The 18952-nt window shown below is 39.6% G+C and overlaps 1 protein-coding gene across 1 annotated transcript; it reads right to left on the bottom strand.

The window, feature by feature from the left end:
* Positions 1 to 889: 889 nt before the first annotated feature.
* Positions 890 to 17010, bottom strand: LOC141803588 (Y+L amino acid transporter 2). Its single transcript, XM_074687713.1, has 12 exons — positions 16799 to 17010; positions 11727 to 12108; positions 11414 to 11589; positions 10816 to 10958; positions 9350 to 9475; positions 7592 to 7736; positions 7283 to 7406; positions 6120 to 6223; positions 5856 to 5952; positions 5620 to 5769; positions 4020 to 4203; positions 890 to 3316 (listed from the first exon to the last, which is right to left on the bottom strand). Exons 2-12 carry the CDS (start codon positions 11853 to 11855, stop codon positions 3222 to 3224), a joined length of 1473 nt encoding a protein of 490 aa, XP_074543814.1. The 5' UTR covers positions 11856 to 12108; positions 16799 to 17010; the 3' UTR covers positions 890 to 3221.
* Positions 17011 to 18952: the final 1942 nt, after the last annotated feature.

Here is an 18952-nt window from a genome sequence, read left to right as displayed (position 1 = left end):
ACCTCTCTTCCTCATTCTGATGCTCGGTTTGAACTGCAGCAGATCGTCTTGCCTAAATGCATTGAGTTGCTGCCATGTGATTGGCTGATCAGAAATTTGTGTTAACGAGCATTTGGACAGGTGTGCCTGATAAAGTGGCCATTGAGGCTATATACAGCCACTGTGTGGGCCTCCTGTGTCCACAAGTATTTATTTTCATATCCTTGTGTACATGCTGTGCAGTGTATTACCAACAGCAAAATGCCAAGAAGTACCTTACATGACCACAAGAGGGCCACAGAACATTTAGGACATACACTGGTGGAAATGCTTGAACTGGTTAGAATACTGCCACACCTTTTTGGTGATTCTCATCTTCAGCCAAGAAGAGGCACTCTGGTGTGTGTGTGTGTGTGTGTGTGTGTGTGTGTGTGTGTGTGTGTGTGTGTGTGTGTGTGTGTGTGTGTGTGTGTGTGTGTGTGTGTGTGTGTGTGTAGTAGTAGTCTTGATTTGTGATTTATTTCCTTGTTGTAACAGGGGTGCTGAATAATTAATGAAAATTAAACATAAAACATCCATAAAATGATTTCTCCTCTCTGAGGTAAGTGCTTTGTGAAGAGTTTTCAAAACATGCTTTATTTCTATATGATAATGTTAAAGCAGTTGTTTACCAAAAATTAATTTTCATACCAAAAAAAAATTAAAGTGTCTGTGTGTGGCCTGTATTTTATTTCTGTGTAGATAGAGAGCACGTGGAGGTAACAGGGACAGATAACCAAGCTCCAGTCTGACTGAGGTTCAAATGTTGAGACCATGACCTCTTGGAGCTTTGCAAAGCACGTCAAAGTTTCCAGAGGCCCACTGTGTTGTTACGTCAGTTTCAAAGCAATGGTAAGCAGTCAAAAATCACAGATATACACATTTAAAATTGGCCTTTATTCGATTAAAACATGGTGAAAAATAACATTTCTCAGAACTTATGTCTGTCCAGAATCTGATAAATAAAAGCTGTCAGAGCTAGCACTTTAAAAGACAATTCTACAAATAACAGAATAGGACCAGTATAAACACACATTTGGTACCCAATGCTCATTATACCACAACATTCAAGTTTTTAAAGTACACAATAACTTCAAAATGTGAAAATGAAATGAAAGTATTCAGTTACTGCAGACAAGGTTTTCTTGACACGCACACACATACCAAAGAGATCCATAGAAACAAAGACTTGAAACCCAGAGAGAAAAACGATTATCCCATTGGTTGATGTTGTGAAAGTGCTTTTATCAAAAATGGTTCAATCTCAAGACTTGATATTCTAAAGTCACAAAAGCCATGTCACAATCTCAAAAACACGGTATTTGGCAGACCACACTCACAGAAGGCACATACGAGTTCATAAAGACTACAGTACGATGCAAACACACAGCCTGACTGGTTCTACCTGTAGTTCCACATGTCATTATGTTCTCACCAGAAAGCACAGACACTTTGCTACAAGCTCACTGAGCACACACACACAGCTCAGCCTGCAACACACCTTTGGTTGTGCACTTTGAATAAATTTTTTCTTTTTTAAAGTTTGTGATATATTGAAAAGGCAACACTGCATTAAATATTCTATTACTGATACAAACTCCACAGACAAGTGTGTATAAAAAAGGAGATAATAAATATCACTAACAAATGTGCACATTAACATGTTTGATCCTGAGTTTGGATCTACAATGAGCCCATTGTGAAGAAAACAAGACAAAGTCTGGCACATACGTTTGTTTAACATGGAAACAACCACATTTGAACTTAAACCTTTCTATAATCCTAACACTTGTGCTGCATTGAAATTCTGTTACAGTAATAACATTCAATCATATAAGACTCAACACATCCTAATGTCTCTGTATCGATGTACTTTTGTCAAATCCTGCAATTAAGCACAGTTTAGAGGTACTTTACTCAAGTGTGTTCAGTCACAATCCTCTCACCAGCCTGTGTGTATTAAAACAAACATGTATAAAAGTACACAGCCTTTTAAAAAAAAGGACACTAATTGTGGATGAAAAACTTTAGCTTGTCATTTGGAGGTTCATTTTTTAGCTACCACTAGGAGGCACCAGAAACAAAAAATGCCCTGAAGATGCACTGAAAGAAACCAACGTTCAGTATGAACCACTAGAACTACAGCAGCATGACACATGGTGATGTTTTTTTTCTGTTCAGAGTCCTTTAAGGATTATAGCTTCAAAATGAAAAAAAAAAACATTCAGAGTCAACCGGCACATTCCATAAAGCTTATCAAAATGTGAGAGCGCACTGTAAATTGTACATTACTCCTTATCTTTACTCTAACTACTGACCCTTTCACCTGTCTGCTTGGTCCTTCAGTTCAGTAATGAATCAAATTGGCTTATGCCGGTTAAAAGAGGTCCATTTGTGTTTGGTTTGATGTCTGACAGCAGATTTCACTCTAAACTTTGCAACTTGGACAAACTATAACACATTTATGAGTTCCAAAACCCTTGGAGTGCCTTCAGGGTAACAGTGGAAGGGTTTGGGGTCAGAGCCACCTCCTGAGGGAAGCATGTAAATCTTAGGTCTCTCCATTATAACTTGTGTTTTTTCTATTGTATGACTGTAAGGCCTGATTGTTTTAAGTCACAAGCTTTAGTTTAAGAAGGCTTTGAACAATCCGGGCTCATATTTAAAACATAAACATGAGCTACAGTAACCCAGAGCTTTGACATGAAAAAACATAAAACAGCATATGTGAGGCATACAATGAACATACACAAACTCCACATGTGACTTTCTGCATGTGACTTAATCCCTGCAGGCATCTCTGAAGAGTCCATTCCTAATGAGTCAGGTTGTTTTTTCTGCTGCAGTTTCACCTCCAGGCTCTCTGTCAGCTTGTATGTGTGTGTAAGTGAGGTGAAGTGTGTGTGGGCCGGCGTTGGCCAAAAAGCACAACCGCTACCATGTTGTGTAACAGCATGTGCAGGTCCTGTTTGTAGGAGGGTGCTCGTGTGTCAGTCTAGCTCCTTTATTCCTATGGCTCATGTGTGAGAGATGAGGTGGAGTGGGAGTGTGATGAGATAATTTCTCCAGTGCTCCTCTTTTAAAAATCAATCAAGCTCCACTCATGTAAATCCTGATTGTCTGGACCTCAAAGCTTCTTTTGTGTACAGTCTTCCTCCACCATCTCTCCATAGAACGTTTCACATGAGGCCTTTGTTGCTCCATCATTCCATCTTCTCTGGGTTTATGTTGTCAAGGTCGATATCCGGCGAGGCCACGCAGCACATGCACACTTTCTGTGTGTAAAGAGAGAGCTTATCTGCAGTCATAGGAAAGAGGAAAAAAAAGGTTACTCTCAGGAGACCGTTTTGGAAAATAAACTTAGCCTTAAACAGATGCCGGTGTTAGCTTGGAACAAACAGCCTCAAGCTAGAAGTTTAAACATCTCAGCGTCAAGCAAACAGAACAAGGAGGAGGTGCTCCTCAATGGAAAGGGTTTAAACTTGGACTACAGAATCACTCACAGTATGTCCAGATTAAGTTCACTGAACTTTGAGACAATAATCTGAACATTTAAGCTTTTGAAAACACTAAGACTAAGTTGTTTTATGGTAGTAATGTAAGACTGGTAAGCTACTTTCAGGAGTTAATCCTAATAACACCCAACAAACACATTCATTTACAGATTGCTTTACGTCCTTGGACTTGGACAAAATGTTGTGTGCTTAGAGACAGTGGCTGATTATGAGGAATTTTCATACTCGAAAGTGAACATAAAGCAGTAAGGAAAGTGTTCTGCTGCATAGCTTTTCACAGACAGCAAAGAGATCTCATTACACATCTTGATTATAAGACTGTGAGTGTTGGAGCAGTTAATTTTAACCACTGTTGTTCAGTTGTTCTGCATAAAGCTATAAAATGTAACCCTTGAGAGACTGATGTGTTGGTCTTTTCACTTTGATGCCATTTGAAGTCTGAATTACTTTTTTAAGTGTATGAAGTTAGTTCTTGTCATTTCTTACCAAGCATTTTACTCAGGATGGCTGGTCTGGAGCTGGACGGCAGGTAGAGGCAAATCCAGTACACTGGCACACCAGATAGAGCCACAGCAATCCCCACGAGAGAGTTGATGGTGTCACTGTAGAGGGGAACCACTACCAGGAATACACTGCACAGGCAGTACACGATGGGGAAGAACAGAGACAGCTGCAGGGGAAGGAAAGAAGAATGAGGTCAGCAATGATTTGAGAGAGAAAGGTAGAATGTTCCCTCAAAAGATTTAATAAAGAAATACAAATACTATTGAGTTAAGTTTAACCATAAACCTGATGATCTGATTCAGGCTCTAATGGCCCTTAAGTTGCTCAACCATTTGCAGAGCAGATACTCTTTAGAGGATCAAATAAACATTAGAGGCTTCTAACAGAGACATAAGTCATAATTAAAGTCATACACAAAGTAAGTCAGGAGGGACTGCTGATTGGTTAATGCACATACACAGGATCTATCTGACCCAAGTTGAGAAGGGAACAAACGCTGTTTTGTTTAAGTGGAACTGCCTGATCCGAAGATTTAAAGAGAAGTCAAAGTATGGTCTAAGCATGTTTAGCCTGCATATGTCTCTGTGACAGGGTGAGGGCACAGGGAAACAGAGCAAGAACTGCATTTTTACGTTACTTTGCGGCTTGAAGGCAAGTTTTACGCCTCTGAAAATACTCAAAGTAAAACAACTTCACTGCTCATTTCGGCCAGACTTGGTAGAAAGTGGTGTTTTTTAAAAACAAACCAGCAAATCAAACATCATCTATCTCAGGGCCAGCCTCGCTGACCATCCATACCCTGCTCAAGCACGCCTCAACCTTGAAGTCCAGTTCATTTGGTATGTGTGACTCTGCTCTGGCACGCCTCAGAGAGGTGTGCTTCTGCACATACACAGAGGGCATGACGTATAATCGCTGCGACTGCACTTCTTGACGATCGTTTTACACAAAAATGGGGTTGTTAGAGGGCTGTGTCTGGTCAGAACAACTCATCATAAGCCAGAAAGTCACAAAAGTTGTTGCCATGTTTTCTATGTTCTCTAATGTGTCGACTCTGATGAGACCGGGCGCTGTATAAACAGACGCTTCACAATGACGTAGGTGGGTCATGCATGTGCCTTAAGTCTGGTTCATATTGGAGTAGTGTGACCGTGGACCAAACTGGCCAGAGGGGGGACAGCACTACTGTTGTTTATGCTTCTATTTATAGCACTTTGAGAATTCTTTGAAATGTAAAGTGCTTTAAAAATAAAACGTATCATTATTATAATTACTGCGGGGGGAAGGGAGAGTCAACCATGCTTGAGCACAGCACAGTTTGGATGGCGTGGCCGCACCCTTAAGCTTTGTCAAAGCTGCAAGAAAAGAGTGACTGATGAAGAGCACAACAAAAACAAATGAATAAAGTCTATTTTGAGTTTTACAGGATCCCACTAACTCACTGATACAAGAAGCGTGATGCAGGTTAAAAACTTAATTTCATGTTTCAGCAGGTTTCACACTAATCATGCATGCCTGGGAGGTAGATTCCCCAAGAATCATAAACATGTGTGTTTGAGCATTATCAATCTGTTTTTTTCACCTTCACAGGTCTGTGCATGTTTGGAGCTTTGATGCGAAGGTAAATCAGACTGGCGATTGATAGACCAATGAACAGCCAGTAGTTGAAACTGAAGTAGTTGATCAACTGGAATACGTCAGGCACAGACAGGTAGAAGAGTGACATGCCACCCTGGAAAAGAGAAGAGCAAAATCAAAAAAATTCGAAGCTATCAAATGTGTTTTTAATTCTAAAACCAAAATGTGTAGCAATCTTACATTGAAAAGCAGAGCGGGTATTGGAGTGAAACGCTTTATGTGGATCATGCACAGGACATTAGGTAGGTGACCTTCTCTTGAACCTACAAAAAACAGCCTGCAGGGAGAAAACGTTAAAATTAGATCACCATATGTTTGCTCCTAACTCTACTAAACTGTAAAAGTTGCATATTTCAGGCAAAAATAAATGTTTGTAGAGTAAAAATGTAAAACAGGAGAAAGAGGGAGGCTCAGAGCAATTGTGGATGTGTTGTATGTACGGACCTGGAGGCAGCAATGATGGAGGAGTTGAGGCCTCCGTAGCAGGAAATAGCGACAGAGAGAGGAATCAACCAACGAGCCCAGCCCAACACCTCGTCTGCAAAAGTCTGAGGAGACATTCAACAGAGAGAAATCTCAATGAGTTTCTGCTGGTTGAAGAAAGGTGACAAAGAAAATGTGAAAATAGTGGCACGGCTAAACCCTCTGATACGAATGTCTGCAGAAATACAAAGCATGCATTTGGTTTTATGATGGTCAAAAGGCTAGAAAAGCTTAAAAGGTTAGAATAGATGTCAACAGTTCAAACAAATTCTTAATCATGCGTTTAATCTACTAATCTCATTTTGTAAACTTCCCTCCCATTTCCTGACATTTGACTTATGGGATTATATTTGACAAAAATGTTTGTATGATCTGTCACTTCTGCTTTAATCTTCTACAGGAGCTACTTCTGCAACTTCAAGCCCTGCCAAAGCGTAAAAATGTCACGTCTAGAGACTTCGGCTGGGAGAGGTACAGGTACTTTAAAGGGAACTTTTACAGTTAGGGATTTCTAAATATTTAAACAAGTGCTAAGTTTTCAACACACCGATGGCAATCCACTTAGGTAGTTAATAATTTAAAACAGCTCTTTTGATTTCACATCAAAAAACAAAGGCATGCTGCTGATAGATAAGTATGCTTGTGTTTGTTTAAAGTAGAAGATTATTGAGTCCTGTAGGATTGAGATCACACTGTTCAAAGACACGTGATTGGACAACCCTTTCTTTCAAATCTGATGAAACCGGAGGGGAGCTAATTGTCATGTCTCTCAGCCTCTATTCAAGACAACACACAGCCTGAAGCTTGGAGAATTAGAGAACCATCTGAATGAACACCCTAAAAAGATTAGCAAATACCATTGTCAACATGCTTGTGTACATCTCTTCCTCCTCCAGCGCACTAATCATATCATCAACTTCCCCATGTTCCTGTGTGGGGCACTAACCTCTTTAGCTAAATGATGTTGCTGTCATCATCCTAACTCCTACAGTCACAGATGACAAAGAGCGAGTAATGAAGCAGGCTTTAGTTCATGTGGCTGCCGGCCAGACTGAGAGAGATGAGACCAGGCAGGACAGACAGATCAAAACCTGCTGCTCCTGTGAGGCTGAGCGGAGACTCACCACAGCAACGGCTTCACTGGTTAGGACTTTGTCTGCATCCATGACCACATAGTAAGCCACGTTGGTCAAGATGTAGATTACAGTGACGATGGGCATGGAGATAGCAATGGACAGAGGCAGATTCCTACAAGGGGTGGTGAGAAAAGTAGTTTTCATTATCCTTCAAATGCACATGAGACAACTGAAGCTTCAGGAGTACACATTTCAGAGTTAATTTGTAGCTGTTAAGCCTCTCGTTTGTACCAGAAGAAAATGACTTGATCCTCACTTGTTGATCTTATGCAACACTAGTTTTATCAGATCTTGTACCTCTCTGGGTTTTTGATCTCCTCTGTGATGAAGTTAAGTGTGTCCCAGCCGGAGTAGGAGTAGAGAGCTGAATACAGGGCCAGGGCCATGTCCCCTGGGTTCAACTTGGATCCTTTGAATGAGTCCTCAAAGTTCTGGTCAAAACCTGAACAAAGGCAGGGCTGTTACAAAGGCATGGTTCATACAGAGGTGTTGTTGAACACCCAGGGCTAGCTTTATCTGGGACAGGAAAATCTGGCTTTTGGTTTTACAAGAGAAATAAAACTATAAATGAAAAGTCTAAAACTGTTCTAAAATCTATATAAAATATTTCAATCAAAATTCAAAGTGTATAAAAAACACATTAATAACAGTGAAATCAAAGAGGCTGGTTCAGCACAGTATTTACCAAGTAATTCACCTTCACTTTGAATATGTGCTGTTTTAAAGGTAGAGTCTGCTGAATTTTCCTAAAAAATAAAATGTCCACTTTTACAAAAACAATCTCGCTCGATCGTCACTTCTAGGCCTCTATTACGCGTGTCAGTGTCAATCGCCATGTTTACATGAGGAGTTTTTCGTCTTTCCGAATAGAATCTTTCTGAATGACTTTTCCGAAAACAATAGTATACATGGAAAGGAATATTCCAATCTCTGGTCTACATGCGCCGCTGTAATCAAACAGAATACTCATTGGGGCATGCACAGAAAAATGTAATCACGTCATTTATCAAAGACGGAGGACAACAGTTTTTCTTTATCACGGTATTGCAATACTCCGTATTGCGAGTGTCCGTCCAGTCTTGATATTATGTTCAGTTATTCAAAGTTTGGATTAAAAGCAAACTTTCCTCCAGTGCTGACTGCTCGCCCCCATTTTTAAAGTTGAGGAACGTCTCTAGTTGCGTCTTACGTTCATATCTGAGCATGCACTGATGGAACGCACCCTGACAACTTTCCGTCTGAGTGGATACAGGATACCTCAATTGGTTTGGGGAAAGGAATATTCCACCCCTGTGAAACCGGTTAAATTTCCATTCGGATTGGCACTTTTCTGTCGGAATGAGGTGTATACAAGGTTAAATTATTTACGTTTCAGCAAATAAATCGAATGCAAGCGGAATATTTGGGTCCATGTATACGTGGCTTATGTCTGTCTCGAACCCTCTCCTCTGTTGTGTATTGATTAGCGAGTGGAAAAAGCTGTCCTAAGTGACTACGATAGTAGAAGTAGGACAGAGAAAGAAAAGAAACAGTCTAGAAACAAAACCACCAAACAGAAAAAAGCTTTTTCCTAAGTGAGGGTGAAGCCTGGGCAGACGTTCACTCACTTTCGGGAACTCAGCAAGCAGCTTGGGACAAAGAGCGTCACAAGTTGTCAAATAACCCAACGATATGCTTATTCCAACACAAGTCAGATGCACAGCTCTCGAGTCTCTACCATGGAGACACAGGATGCTACAGGTGGTTGTTGGGCTAGTGAGTGTGATCACGTGGTAACAGTCGGAGGGTGTGGGGGTGCGCTGCCACTGGCACTGAGTCAAGTTTAAATGTTGTTCACTAACAAGTCACAAAAAATTCTGCAGACCCTACCTTTAAAGACTCTGTTTTGGCTAGCTGGAAAAAAAAACTCATTAAAAGGCTAATCCAGCAATACTTCACATTCACTAAAATCTTTTAACCAAAACAATTTAAGATGTGTAGACGAATAATTCATCAAAACTGATATTGCAAACTGTTCCAGAAATGTGACTGATGAGAGTTTCTATGACATCACACCTTGTCCCAGCTTCACCAGACCAGTAATGATGATGACTATCAGAGCCAGCACTTTGGCCACAGTGGAGATGACCTGAAGAATAGCACCCCATTTCACTTTCATGCAGTTCACACACGTCAGCAGACCTAAAAGAGAGGGTAAAAAAAAACAGCTGTTAGCCAATGTTAGCTCTTCAGAGATTACACTGGATGAAGTCCACAAGTAGATCATGTGTAACAACTTATGCAATGCAAAAATAACATATCATACTTCTTCTCTGTAATGAACTAAATGAAGACAGGGCTTGATACACAAAAATACACTGAACATTTGATATCGTGAAACAGTAGAGGTGGGGTGGGGGCTGGGGTGAATTTATTTATAAACATGGAAAGTCTGGCTTAAAATGTTTGCATGGGGACAGAGGACAAACTGCTGTTCAGTGGTGTCATATATCTGAGCTTTAACCAACTCACAAAAGGATTTCCACCAATAAACCAGCTGGCAGCCTGCTATGTTGTTCCCAACGCATCACACAATTCACTCCCTGGTGACCGGTTGTTCCGGGCACGTGGCAAGTACGCACAGATTATATCTTGACACAATCAACAGGTGTATTTACATTTCAGCTCAGCCCTTTATCTCTCAAGATTATAACGCCTTAGTGCATTAGACTTAAAGGATGCGTGTAACTGCCTTCTGTCTCCCAATGCTTGATTTCCTCTTCAGTGTAATAAAAACAAAGACTACATAATGAACTTTTTAAATCTTTAAAATGCTTGGTTCAAAATGCACCAGTACTGCTAACACACAAACTATTTAAACACTTCCCCCCTCACACTGATGGCTTTCTCCTTTCAGCTATTGAGAGAGCTACTTCCACAATGTTCCTCAAACATTCAGCTGTTGACTTTACAGGAATAACTTTGAAGACTGACATGAACAAACAGCAGCAACTTTAATTCAATAAAACCTTCAAAGTGCGGGTTTTAGAAGACATAAGTATCATCACAAACTCAAATTTACTGAGATTTATTTTATCTGATCTTGTTTGATCACAACTTTAACACAGACTGGACTGGGTCTGCAGCACAAAGAAGACGGAGGAAGATATTAAAGGTAAGTTATCAGTTTTATAAACTTAGAAATTCACGAATTGTTTTCATTCATTTGAAAACCCAAGTGTTACAAATACAATCATGTCAATTAATGTACTGTATGCAAGTTGACAGCAGAGCAGCCAACTGTTTTAATCATATTACCACTAAGAAGGCGATAAATGTCAGAGGTTAATCTTATATTCAGAGATCTGTCATCTGTAAGTTTTCCTCATTACCACCAAATCCAAAGTAACCATACATAAACACACACACAACCAGTCATTCGCACTCTTCCATTATTAATGTAAACACCACACACCCTGACATGAGCCCTCATAAAGCAGGGCATGAGTTTGTTTAGGTGTAGCACAGAGAGTGAACCTTACATATAATGACGGCAGCGATGAGGCGGACGGCGTCATAGGGGGCTGAGCAGGTGCGGTAGAAAGGCTGGACCAGGTAGTTGGAGAAGGTGAGTGCGATCACTGCCTGACAGGCTGGCTCCACTATCAACAATGATGTCCACAGTCTGCGTCAAAAGTGATCAGATTAGTCATCAGGAGGCTTGGAGTGAAAATTTTTATGAAGGAACATCAAAGTATCAGAAACTTACTAAATAGACTTCCTTCACTTAGAAGATGTTATGGTTTTAATAGAGCTCTGCAAATGCTCCATAAGTACACTTCTGTGCACAATGAGGTTAACATTCAAACAAAGAGGTAAATACTGAGTGCAGTCTACTTTTAAGTTATTGTGGAAACAGATTCAAACTAATAATCATACTGTCAATGTGATCAATAAAATAATTTTCTTCAACAACAACTTCCAAAGATCAGTAAAACAATATGAACAACAATCTTCTTACACAGATACTTCACTGGTTAATCAAAGGTCCTCTGTTGGCCCCACTGTACTTAAAAAGAAAGACTTAAAAATAAAGAAAGCTTGTTCCTTCCACATATAAGATTTAAAATAACTGCATACCGAATAAAAGCTAAGAACCCTCCGAAGGCCTCCAGGATGTAGGCATAGGAGGCTCCAGATTTGCGAATGGTGGTGCCAAGCTCAGCGTAGCATAATGCTCCAAACACAGAAAATATCCCTCCAATGGCCCACACAACGAGAGACAGACCAAACGAGCCTGTGTGCTTAAGAACCCCCTGAAGGAAAATCATGAAAGAGGAGAATCAGGTTTACTGTAATTTAGACCGACTCAGAGGCAAATGTGTTTTTTACCACTTTGTTTCATGTAATCAAGAAACAAAGTTACTGAAGCAAAACAAACTAAGACTCTCACCTTTGGTGAGACAAAAATGCCAGAACCAATCATATTTCCTACAATGAGGCAGACGCCATGGAGGAGGGAAATCTCTTGCTTCAGCCGCACGCCGCTGCCCTGAGATACCGTGTCGGCCTCAGCAACCATTCTGAGGGATTTACGGCCCTCTGCCTCGACTCACAGGAGGTATCAGGGGAGTGATGTGGAGCTATAATGAGGACAGACTGATTCTGGGCAGCCTCCGGCGCTGAGGCAGGGTGAGAGGATAAATACTGGTCAAATGAGATGCAGGGCTGGAACCGGGATAGATGAAACGGAGGAGGGAGTGTCACTGCAAGGCTAAGAATGTGCAGGCCTCCGACATTGTGGAATCTGGAAACTGATTCTTCACTGGGATAATCTGCAAGAAATAGAGAAACACAGTGTCACATGAGTAATTTACATATTTCCTTTGCTTTGAAAAATCTTTTCTTATATCAATAACTGTATTGGAAATCTCTCAAAAACAACCTAATTTAACGTTCATATAGCACTGGTGAGTGAACAGTCTTTGCACCGAGTGGATGACTGGAAATAAAAGTTTCACGGATTCTTCTGAGCAAATTACAGAGTGGCTAAGTGACTGACATGTCAATGCTGCCAATACGTCCACCTATTTAGAAGCAGCAAAGACTTTTCAGGTAGTTAATCACAAATTATGAAAAACTAGCAAAAAGTCAGCAATTTAGCTCTATTTGACTATAGAAATCCTACAGGTGAATGTGAGCAAAGGAACTTAATGACTTATTGAGGGAGTGAATGGAAGACACGAATGCCTTTTTTTAGATTTATAAGACGCTTTGCATGAGACGCTGAGAACCAACAAAAAAACAGGATCTGTGAGAACTGTCAAAAAGCCTGGAGCACTTCTTTTCATTCAACGCTATGAGTCACTTTTAAGAGTTAAAGCAGCCACAGAGGTTCGTTGGCACACTTTGCAGCCGTGCTCTGTTTCCAAAACACAGGTGTAACTGCAGGCAAAAGCATTTTCAACTCATATCCAACACACAGACGAGTGTTGCAGAGTCAGGCTGCTGAGAGTGGACAACTCTCTGGGAATGTTTAGCAATTACACAAGTTGGATTAATCACAATTATGCAGTTCAGCTTTTTAACGTGTGTTGGTTCAGTTAAAGATTTAATTTTATAGGTCTTTTAAAGCTTGCTTTCAGGAAACACTGCACTTATTTCCTGTATTGAGTCATCACCGCACTACACTGAAAAATGGGGCCAGTTAGACCAAGACTACAGACGGATGCTGAAGGAGTAAAATTTAAAATCTCTTCCTGTAAAGCCAAATGTCCTGCTACCACTACCCTGGAGGTGCGGGTCATACAGGCAGCTCTCATTAGGTGGCCAGTGGATCCAAATTTAACCACAAGTAGCCAGACTTGACCTTCTCAGAAGCTGCTGTGAAAATTAGATGCAGCAGCCTCCACACAACTCACAAAATTGAACAAACAAGGAACATACCGATGTACCAGTTTGAAATAATAAGATATTAAATAAAACTAAACTGAACACCGCTCCTTATTGGCAACACAGCACAAGAAGTAATGACACACATTTGTAGTGGGTTCTGCAGCTAGGAGGTAGGAATACATTCAAATTATAAATGTTTCATTTCAAGGGCTTTTGTTACAAGCTGTGGATAAATAAGGTTTGTTAGGCTAAACAAACCTGACTCACTTCATGTTTGACACATAGATTTTGCTGAATGGAGTTGTCACTGAGTCTTAACCTGGATTTCTTCAAGTAGCAGGAAGATAAAGATGTAGGTGCATCTCCCAAAAAAAAAAAATCAAATGTGACCCACTTGTATACATACGCTCCTTCCTCTTTTGAAACCAAAACATAGAAACACTCAGTCCTACTGACAAACAGCGGGTGTATGGGGAAGAGGTGGCAAAAGCTTTGAATCAGTTTGGAAACTGAAATAACAACTGTACACTAGATGTATTAGATGACAGAAATTGAAAATCTCACACTGTGTATTTATCCTGTAACACACCTTAACATCTAGGGATGGGTACCGAGTCAGGTACTTTTATAGGTACCGACTGAATTCTGTCAAAAGTACCGAGTACCTATTCACATAAAATCAAAAGGTACCTTATAAAGGTACCTAAGTGCATCCTTGTGACCGTGAGGGAGTGGATGAGTAGGAGATTTTCCTACTGGACATGAACACAGCATTGCAAGGTTATATATTGAAGAATGAATATGTTAAATTGAAAAAAATATGTATTTTATTCTTCAATAAATTGATATTTTTTTACCAATATAACACAGAAAGTACCGAAAATTGGTACTGTTGAGTCCCGGTACCGATTTACAGGTACCAGGTATAGGTACCGTATCATTTCAAATGTGAAAGGTACCCATCCCTATTTACATCCCTAATGGTCTGCAACTGACTCCAACCTTACAGAAGTAACTGACAGGTTGGATATAAGAGTAAAATGAGAGAAAGTATAGTCTCTCATTTTTATCACATTTGCCTCTTTTTATCATGAGGAATGAGGCTGGCTCTAACATCATAAACACTGGAATTTTACTTGACAACCAGAAGGAGCTAATGCTTCAAACACATCTGCACAAGTCTACAGTTTGCACTTTTGGGTAGCTACTCGGTACAAATTTGACACTGTGTCTAGAGTTCCTGCTGCTGTAAGTTCAACTCAGTGCATCCCATCACGTACACCCTGCATGAAAAGTTAGAAACATTTGTGGACACTGTAGAGCTTGTGCTCTCCAAACAAGTAAATGCTTTGTGATAACACAGGTCAGCTGTTTTTGATGTGTTCAAAGGATAAATATCGTGGGTGATTAAGGGCTATGAGGAGTTTCAGGGGTGCACCAATCCAACTTTTCTGGTTTCTATTCTGATACCTGGGCTTTGGTTTTCAACCAATATTGATACCTATCCTATACCAATGTCAAATAATAACCTGCATTCCCTACTGCAGGATACAACTGGTAATGTTTTGGATGAAAGGCAAAATGTGAATATATGGAATTACTGAAGTTAATATTTATTTGAACTATAAAATATTCAAATATTTGACAACAAAGCAAAGCTTCAGAATTTAATGAAAGTCTATTCTGTTGTAAACTTACATACCCTGATAATGCATCAAAAAACAAAGGAAGTGCATCAGAGGTAACACTTCAAATTGAGTAGCCAAGAGCGCTGGTGAGAAAAAGGCATAGAGCTGGTTGCCTGGATCTGCACCATGGATTAGCCCATTCTCACTGATACTGATCCAGCTTTAAGGGGCATTGACACCCGATACCAGGATTAGTATCGGTGCATCCCTAAATATTTTTACACATTTGTTTCATGGTTTTGTGTTTTGTATTGACAACTGGTCTGACAGTAATTTAATGCTGTATTGTTAGTCCACAATAGATCCTATGTGTTGCATGTCTGTCACTCAGTGTTGTTAGGTTTGTGTGCATCTAAGGCAGGCCTAGGTTTAAATGAAAAAGTAGTAATACTTTAAGAAAAAAAATACAAGGAAATAATCTGAATCTGTGCCTGCTATTCTCTGGAGTCACGACGACCTTCTAATGACTCTATCTTAACAATAATGGATTTATATGTTAAGATATATTTGTTATCTTAACGTCAAAGTTCATAAACTAGGTTACTGTCTTTGAAAGTGTTTATTTTGTGTCCAGATGGACTAATACCATGCTTTCACACATAGCCTGACAAGACTGAACCTTTCAGGTGGAAGATAACAAAGTTGGCCAACTGCCACAATGTGGTTTCAGGGTCGTTAAAAGAAGCAACACTTCCTGTATGTGGAATGGTCCCTTTGTTTGATGCAACGCTTAGCTGTCTGATCTTTTTAATGTTATATTGTACATAGCATGTTACACTAACAGCCTGAGCTGTTGTAAATTAATATGTTTGCTTGGCTGTAACAAGCTTGGTGTTTGCGTTCTCCAGACAAGTAGTTTTAATGCACTTAGACTGAGCCTCCTGCTTAAAAAGTACTTTGTAAATAAGACTATTGTCAGAATTACATACTTTATTTTAAGACAATCCTAATGGAACACAATTTTAAAGTAGTCGTCAGAACAATATTACTTCCCACTACTTTTTAAATAAAACTATAAGAAGAAATCCCTTCTAATAAGCAAATCAGCCTGTGAGGGACAACCACCCCGTGAAATATTAGTCCTGCGATGAATTGACACGAGTATGGTCTGTCGGCTGGAGCCAATATGGCTGCTGCATTAAAGTGCCTCTATTCTCTACAGCCTCAGAAGACGTTTATGTGGAGGATGTGAACACTCATAAACCCATGTGCTGTTTATATAAGTTTAAACAGTTTCATCCTCAAGAGGAAACGGAAAAACATGAAGTTAAGTCACAATCGTTCTCTTTTCTGCGCTAAAACTAAAAGCACATATGGAAAAATGTATGACTGAAGTTACTACTTTTAAAACTTCTAATGCAGCAGAGAGAACACAGGATGGAGACGTGGACACGAACTTCATTTTCACTCGGCGTTAACCACACGTGTGTTCAAAGAAACTTTAACCCGACTATTAAGACAAAACAAAGCACAGTGTGATTCACAGAAGCTTTAACATCCTCTCATGTTAATTCACTCTAACACCATCGCTCGCTGTTAATGATTAGCGCCGGGTGGTTTGATAGCCTTGTTAGCACCAGCTTGACACAAACTCAAAGGAGGATAGTGAAGTGTCCATTTATCTGCGGTGAACAGCTTGAACGTCAATAAACTAGTTCAAACCAGACTTATTTTAACAGTACACACCCATCTTAAACTCACTGTGCAGTGGTTATGCGGTGTTGCTAACACAGCTAGCAGAGTCTGATATAAAATACATGATGCTATTCACGAACATGCCAACGTTAGCAGGCGGGCGGCTTTCAACCGTCGGTTTAAATATGACGTTTAACGTTAGATGTACTCAACACACAACGCCGTTTAATCAGTGAACAGCTAAACGCTTACAAAATTATGGAGATAATATTTGTCACTAAATTACAACTACAGGAAAAATATTCACCTTTCATGAGCTTCCTCTCCACCAGTGGGGTGAGTAGCTTCACATGTGCTGTATTCCAGGTCTGTGAGACCAACTTTGGCTCCTCTAAAAGGCAGTAAACATCTGCGGCTAGCTCCTCCTCATCTTCCTCATCAGTTCGCAGGGTGGGGGGCAGTACCTCCTACCGACCAACGGAGGAGGAGGAGGTGAGGCAAGGCAAAGAGAACCGGGAACTAAACGACTCGAATACCGGACAGTTACGTCAGTTTTATCAATGTGATCGACTGAAATGATGCGTTCATCCCTGCACGGGCGGTAAAAATCACGCCAACCGGCAGCATGAAACTATAATATCAGTGTCACTGCCTCCACATTCCCTTTGCTCTTTCTCCCCCATTTGTACTTTTATATTATTTATAATTAAATTATTTTATTAATTCCCTTCTTGGTTTTATCATATTCTATTTCCTTATTTTTGTGCCTATCATCTTTTTTATATCATCATTTATATCATTCATACTGGTGCATCATACTTGTTTTATAAGGCATAACATTATCATTGCCATTTCAACTCTTTCATAATATGCTCATAATTTTAATTAGATTTTTTTCCCTTTTTCGTTTTCTTTTCTTTTTTTTACTCACTAATTGCTAGCTTTTATTTGACTTGACTATTTTTTTTTTTTCATCTTGCAAACCAATGTGTGAAAGGTGCTATATGATTTAAGTTTTTTTCTATTATTAGTTGTTAATTTATTTATTTATTTATTTATTTATTTATTTATTTATTTATTTATTTATTTATTACTATTTATTTATTTACTTTGCCCATCTTTAACTGTTACAAAATTTTCTCATACTCATATTCAGATTTGATCAACATTCTCTTTAGCCCATTCAGTTCTACTTAGTGTTGTACACCCAGTCTTGCTTTAAATTACAACTAATACTGGTTCTGGTTAATCAGTGACCGTTCATGGGGTCATAGTCTTTAAATTTGCGTTTCGTCTCAAATAAACAATAGCAACAGTTTTGCTTTATCTTGGCTCACCACCCACATGCTGTGTGATAAGAAACATGGTGGGTTGGTTTGATCTTTGTGTTACTTGGTGTTAAGAGCTGGAAGTAATATGTGATTCCATTGGTCAGTGAATTAGTCACAATGGGCTGCAACACGATGTCTGTATTAGCCTACATTTTAGTGCACAGCAATAGAGCTTGATCAAATGGTCAAATAATGAGCTCATTTGGTGAAATATATGATGCACAATAGTTTCCACTCGCCTTCCATCCAGTATAACTTTAAATCTGCTGCCATCTAGTGTTTGTTATTTACCTACTCATCCATACACTGTGGAGGCTGTTATTTGATCATCAGTGTAAAATGCAGCTACAAAGAGTCATCATCTGGAATGATTTAATATAGGCTATATGATACTTCATACTTTGTTGAAGGAGGATATGGAACTCGATGTAGTCTAGGCAGCCCCTCACACACGGCATCTTCTTTCCTCTAATTTGCCTCCATAGACAAAAGGGTTTATTTGTTTGTTTTTTAAATCTACTTTTTAAAAAGTACTCCAATCCTAAATTCTGGGACAGTGTTAAGCGGAAAAGGTATCTTAAACTTCTTTCAGTAATTTTCAAAATTATACTCCTTGTTTCAGCACCATGGACAGAGAGTGCTAATCAGCACAGAAACAAAGGGGGAAACACCCACACTGCTGAGGGCCTGAACTCTCCCTTATGAGGGGACACTGGATTCGTCAGGCCTCTGGTTGAAAGGCGCGTCAAGAGAGTGAGGTAGCCAATATGCTGAAGGAGGCATATCAACGCTCTTTGCTGAACCAAAGTCAAGCCAATCAGATTGCATGCAGAGACATCCTGTCTTGTATTTCAAAATAATTGTGGTGCGCCTGAATCTTTGTGGGTGTGGTAGTGGGGCAATATAACATTGGCAGCAATTTCACAAAGAAGCCGAGGGTTGCAAGTAAAATGGACAGCAAAATAGACTGTGTACTAAAACAAAATTAAAATGTTAACTTTTAGTAGTCATTGGGATTTTTTTCAAAAATAAGTTCAAAAATGACAGAGCAATAGTTTGTATAGATCAAAATTGCTCCAAGAAAGTTTACCTTTTTGGCTAAGCCTCGATGACTCTATTCAATTGTACTT

Source organism: Halichoeres trimaculatus, unplaced genomic scaffold, assembly GCF_033239565.1.
Source record: "Halichoeres trimaculatus isolate MK-OKI-2021-1 unplaced genomic scaffold, fHalTri1.1 fHalTri1_scaffold_14, whole genome shotgun sequence".
NCBI classification, from domain to species: Eukaryota; Metazoa; Chordata; class Actinopteri; order Labriformes; family Labridae; genus Halichoeres; species Halichoeres trimaculatus.
The sequence above is the reverse complement of the archived record's forward strand: the minus strand, read 5'-3'. Positions and strand labels throughout refer to the sequence as shown.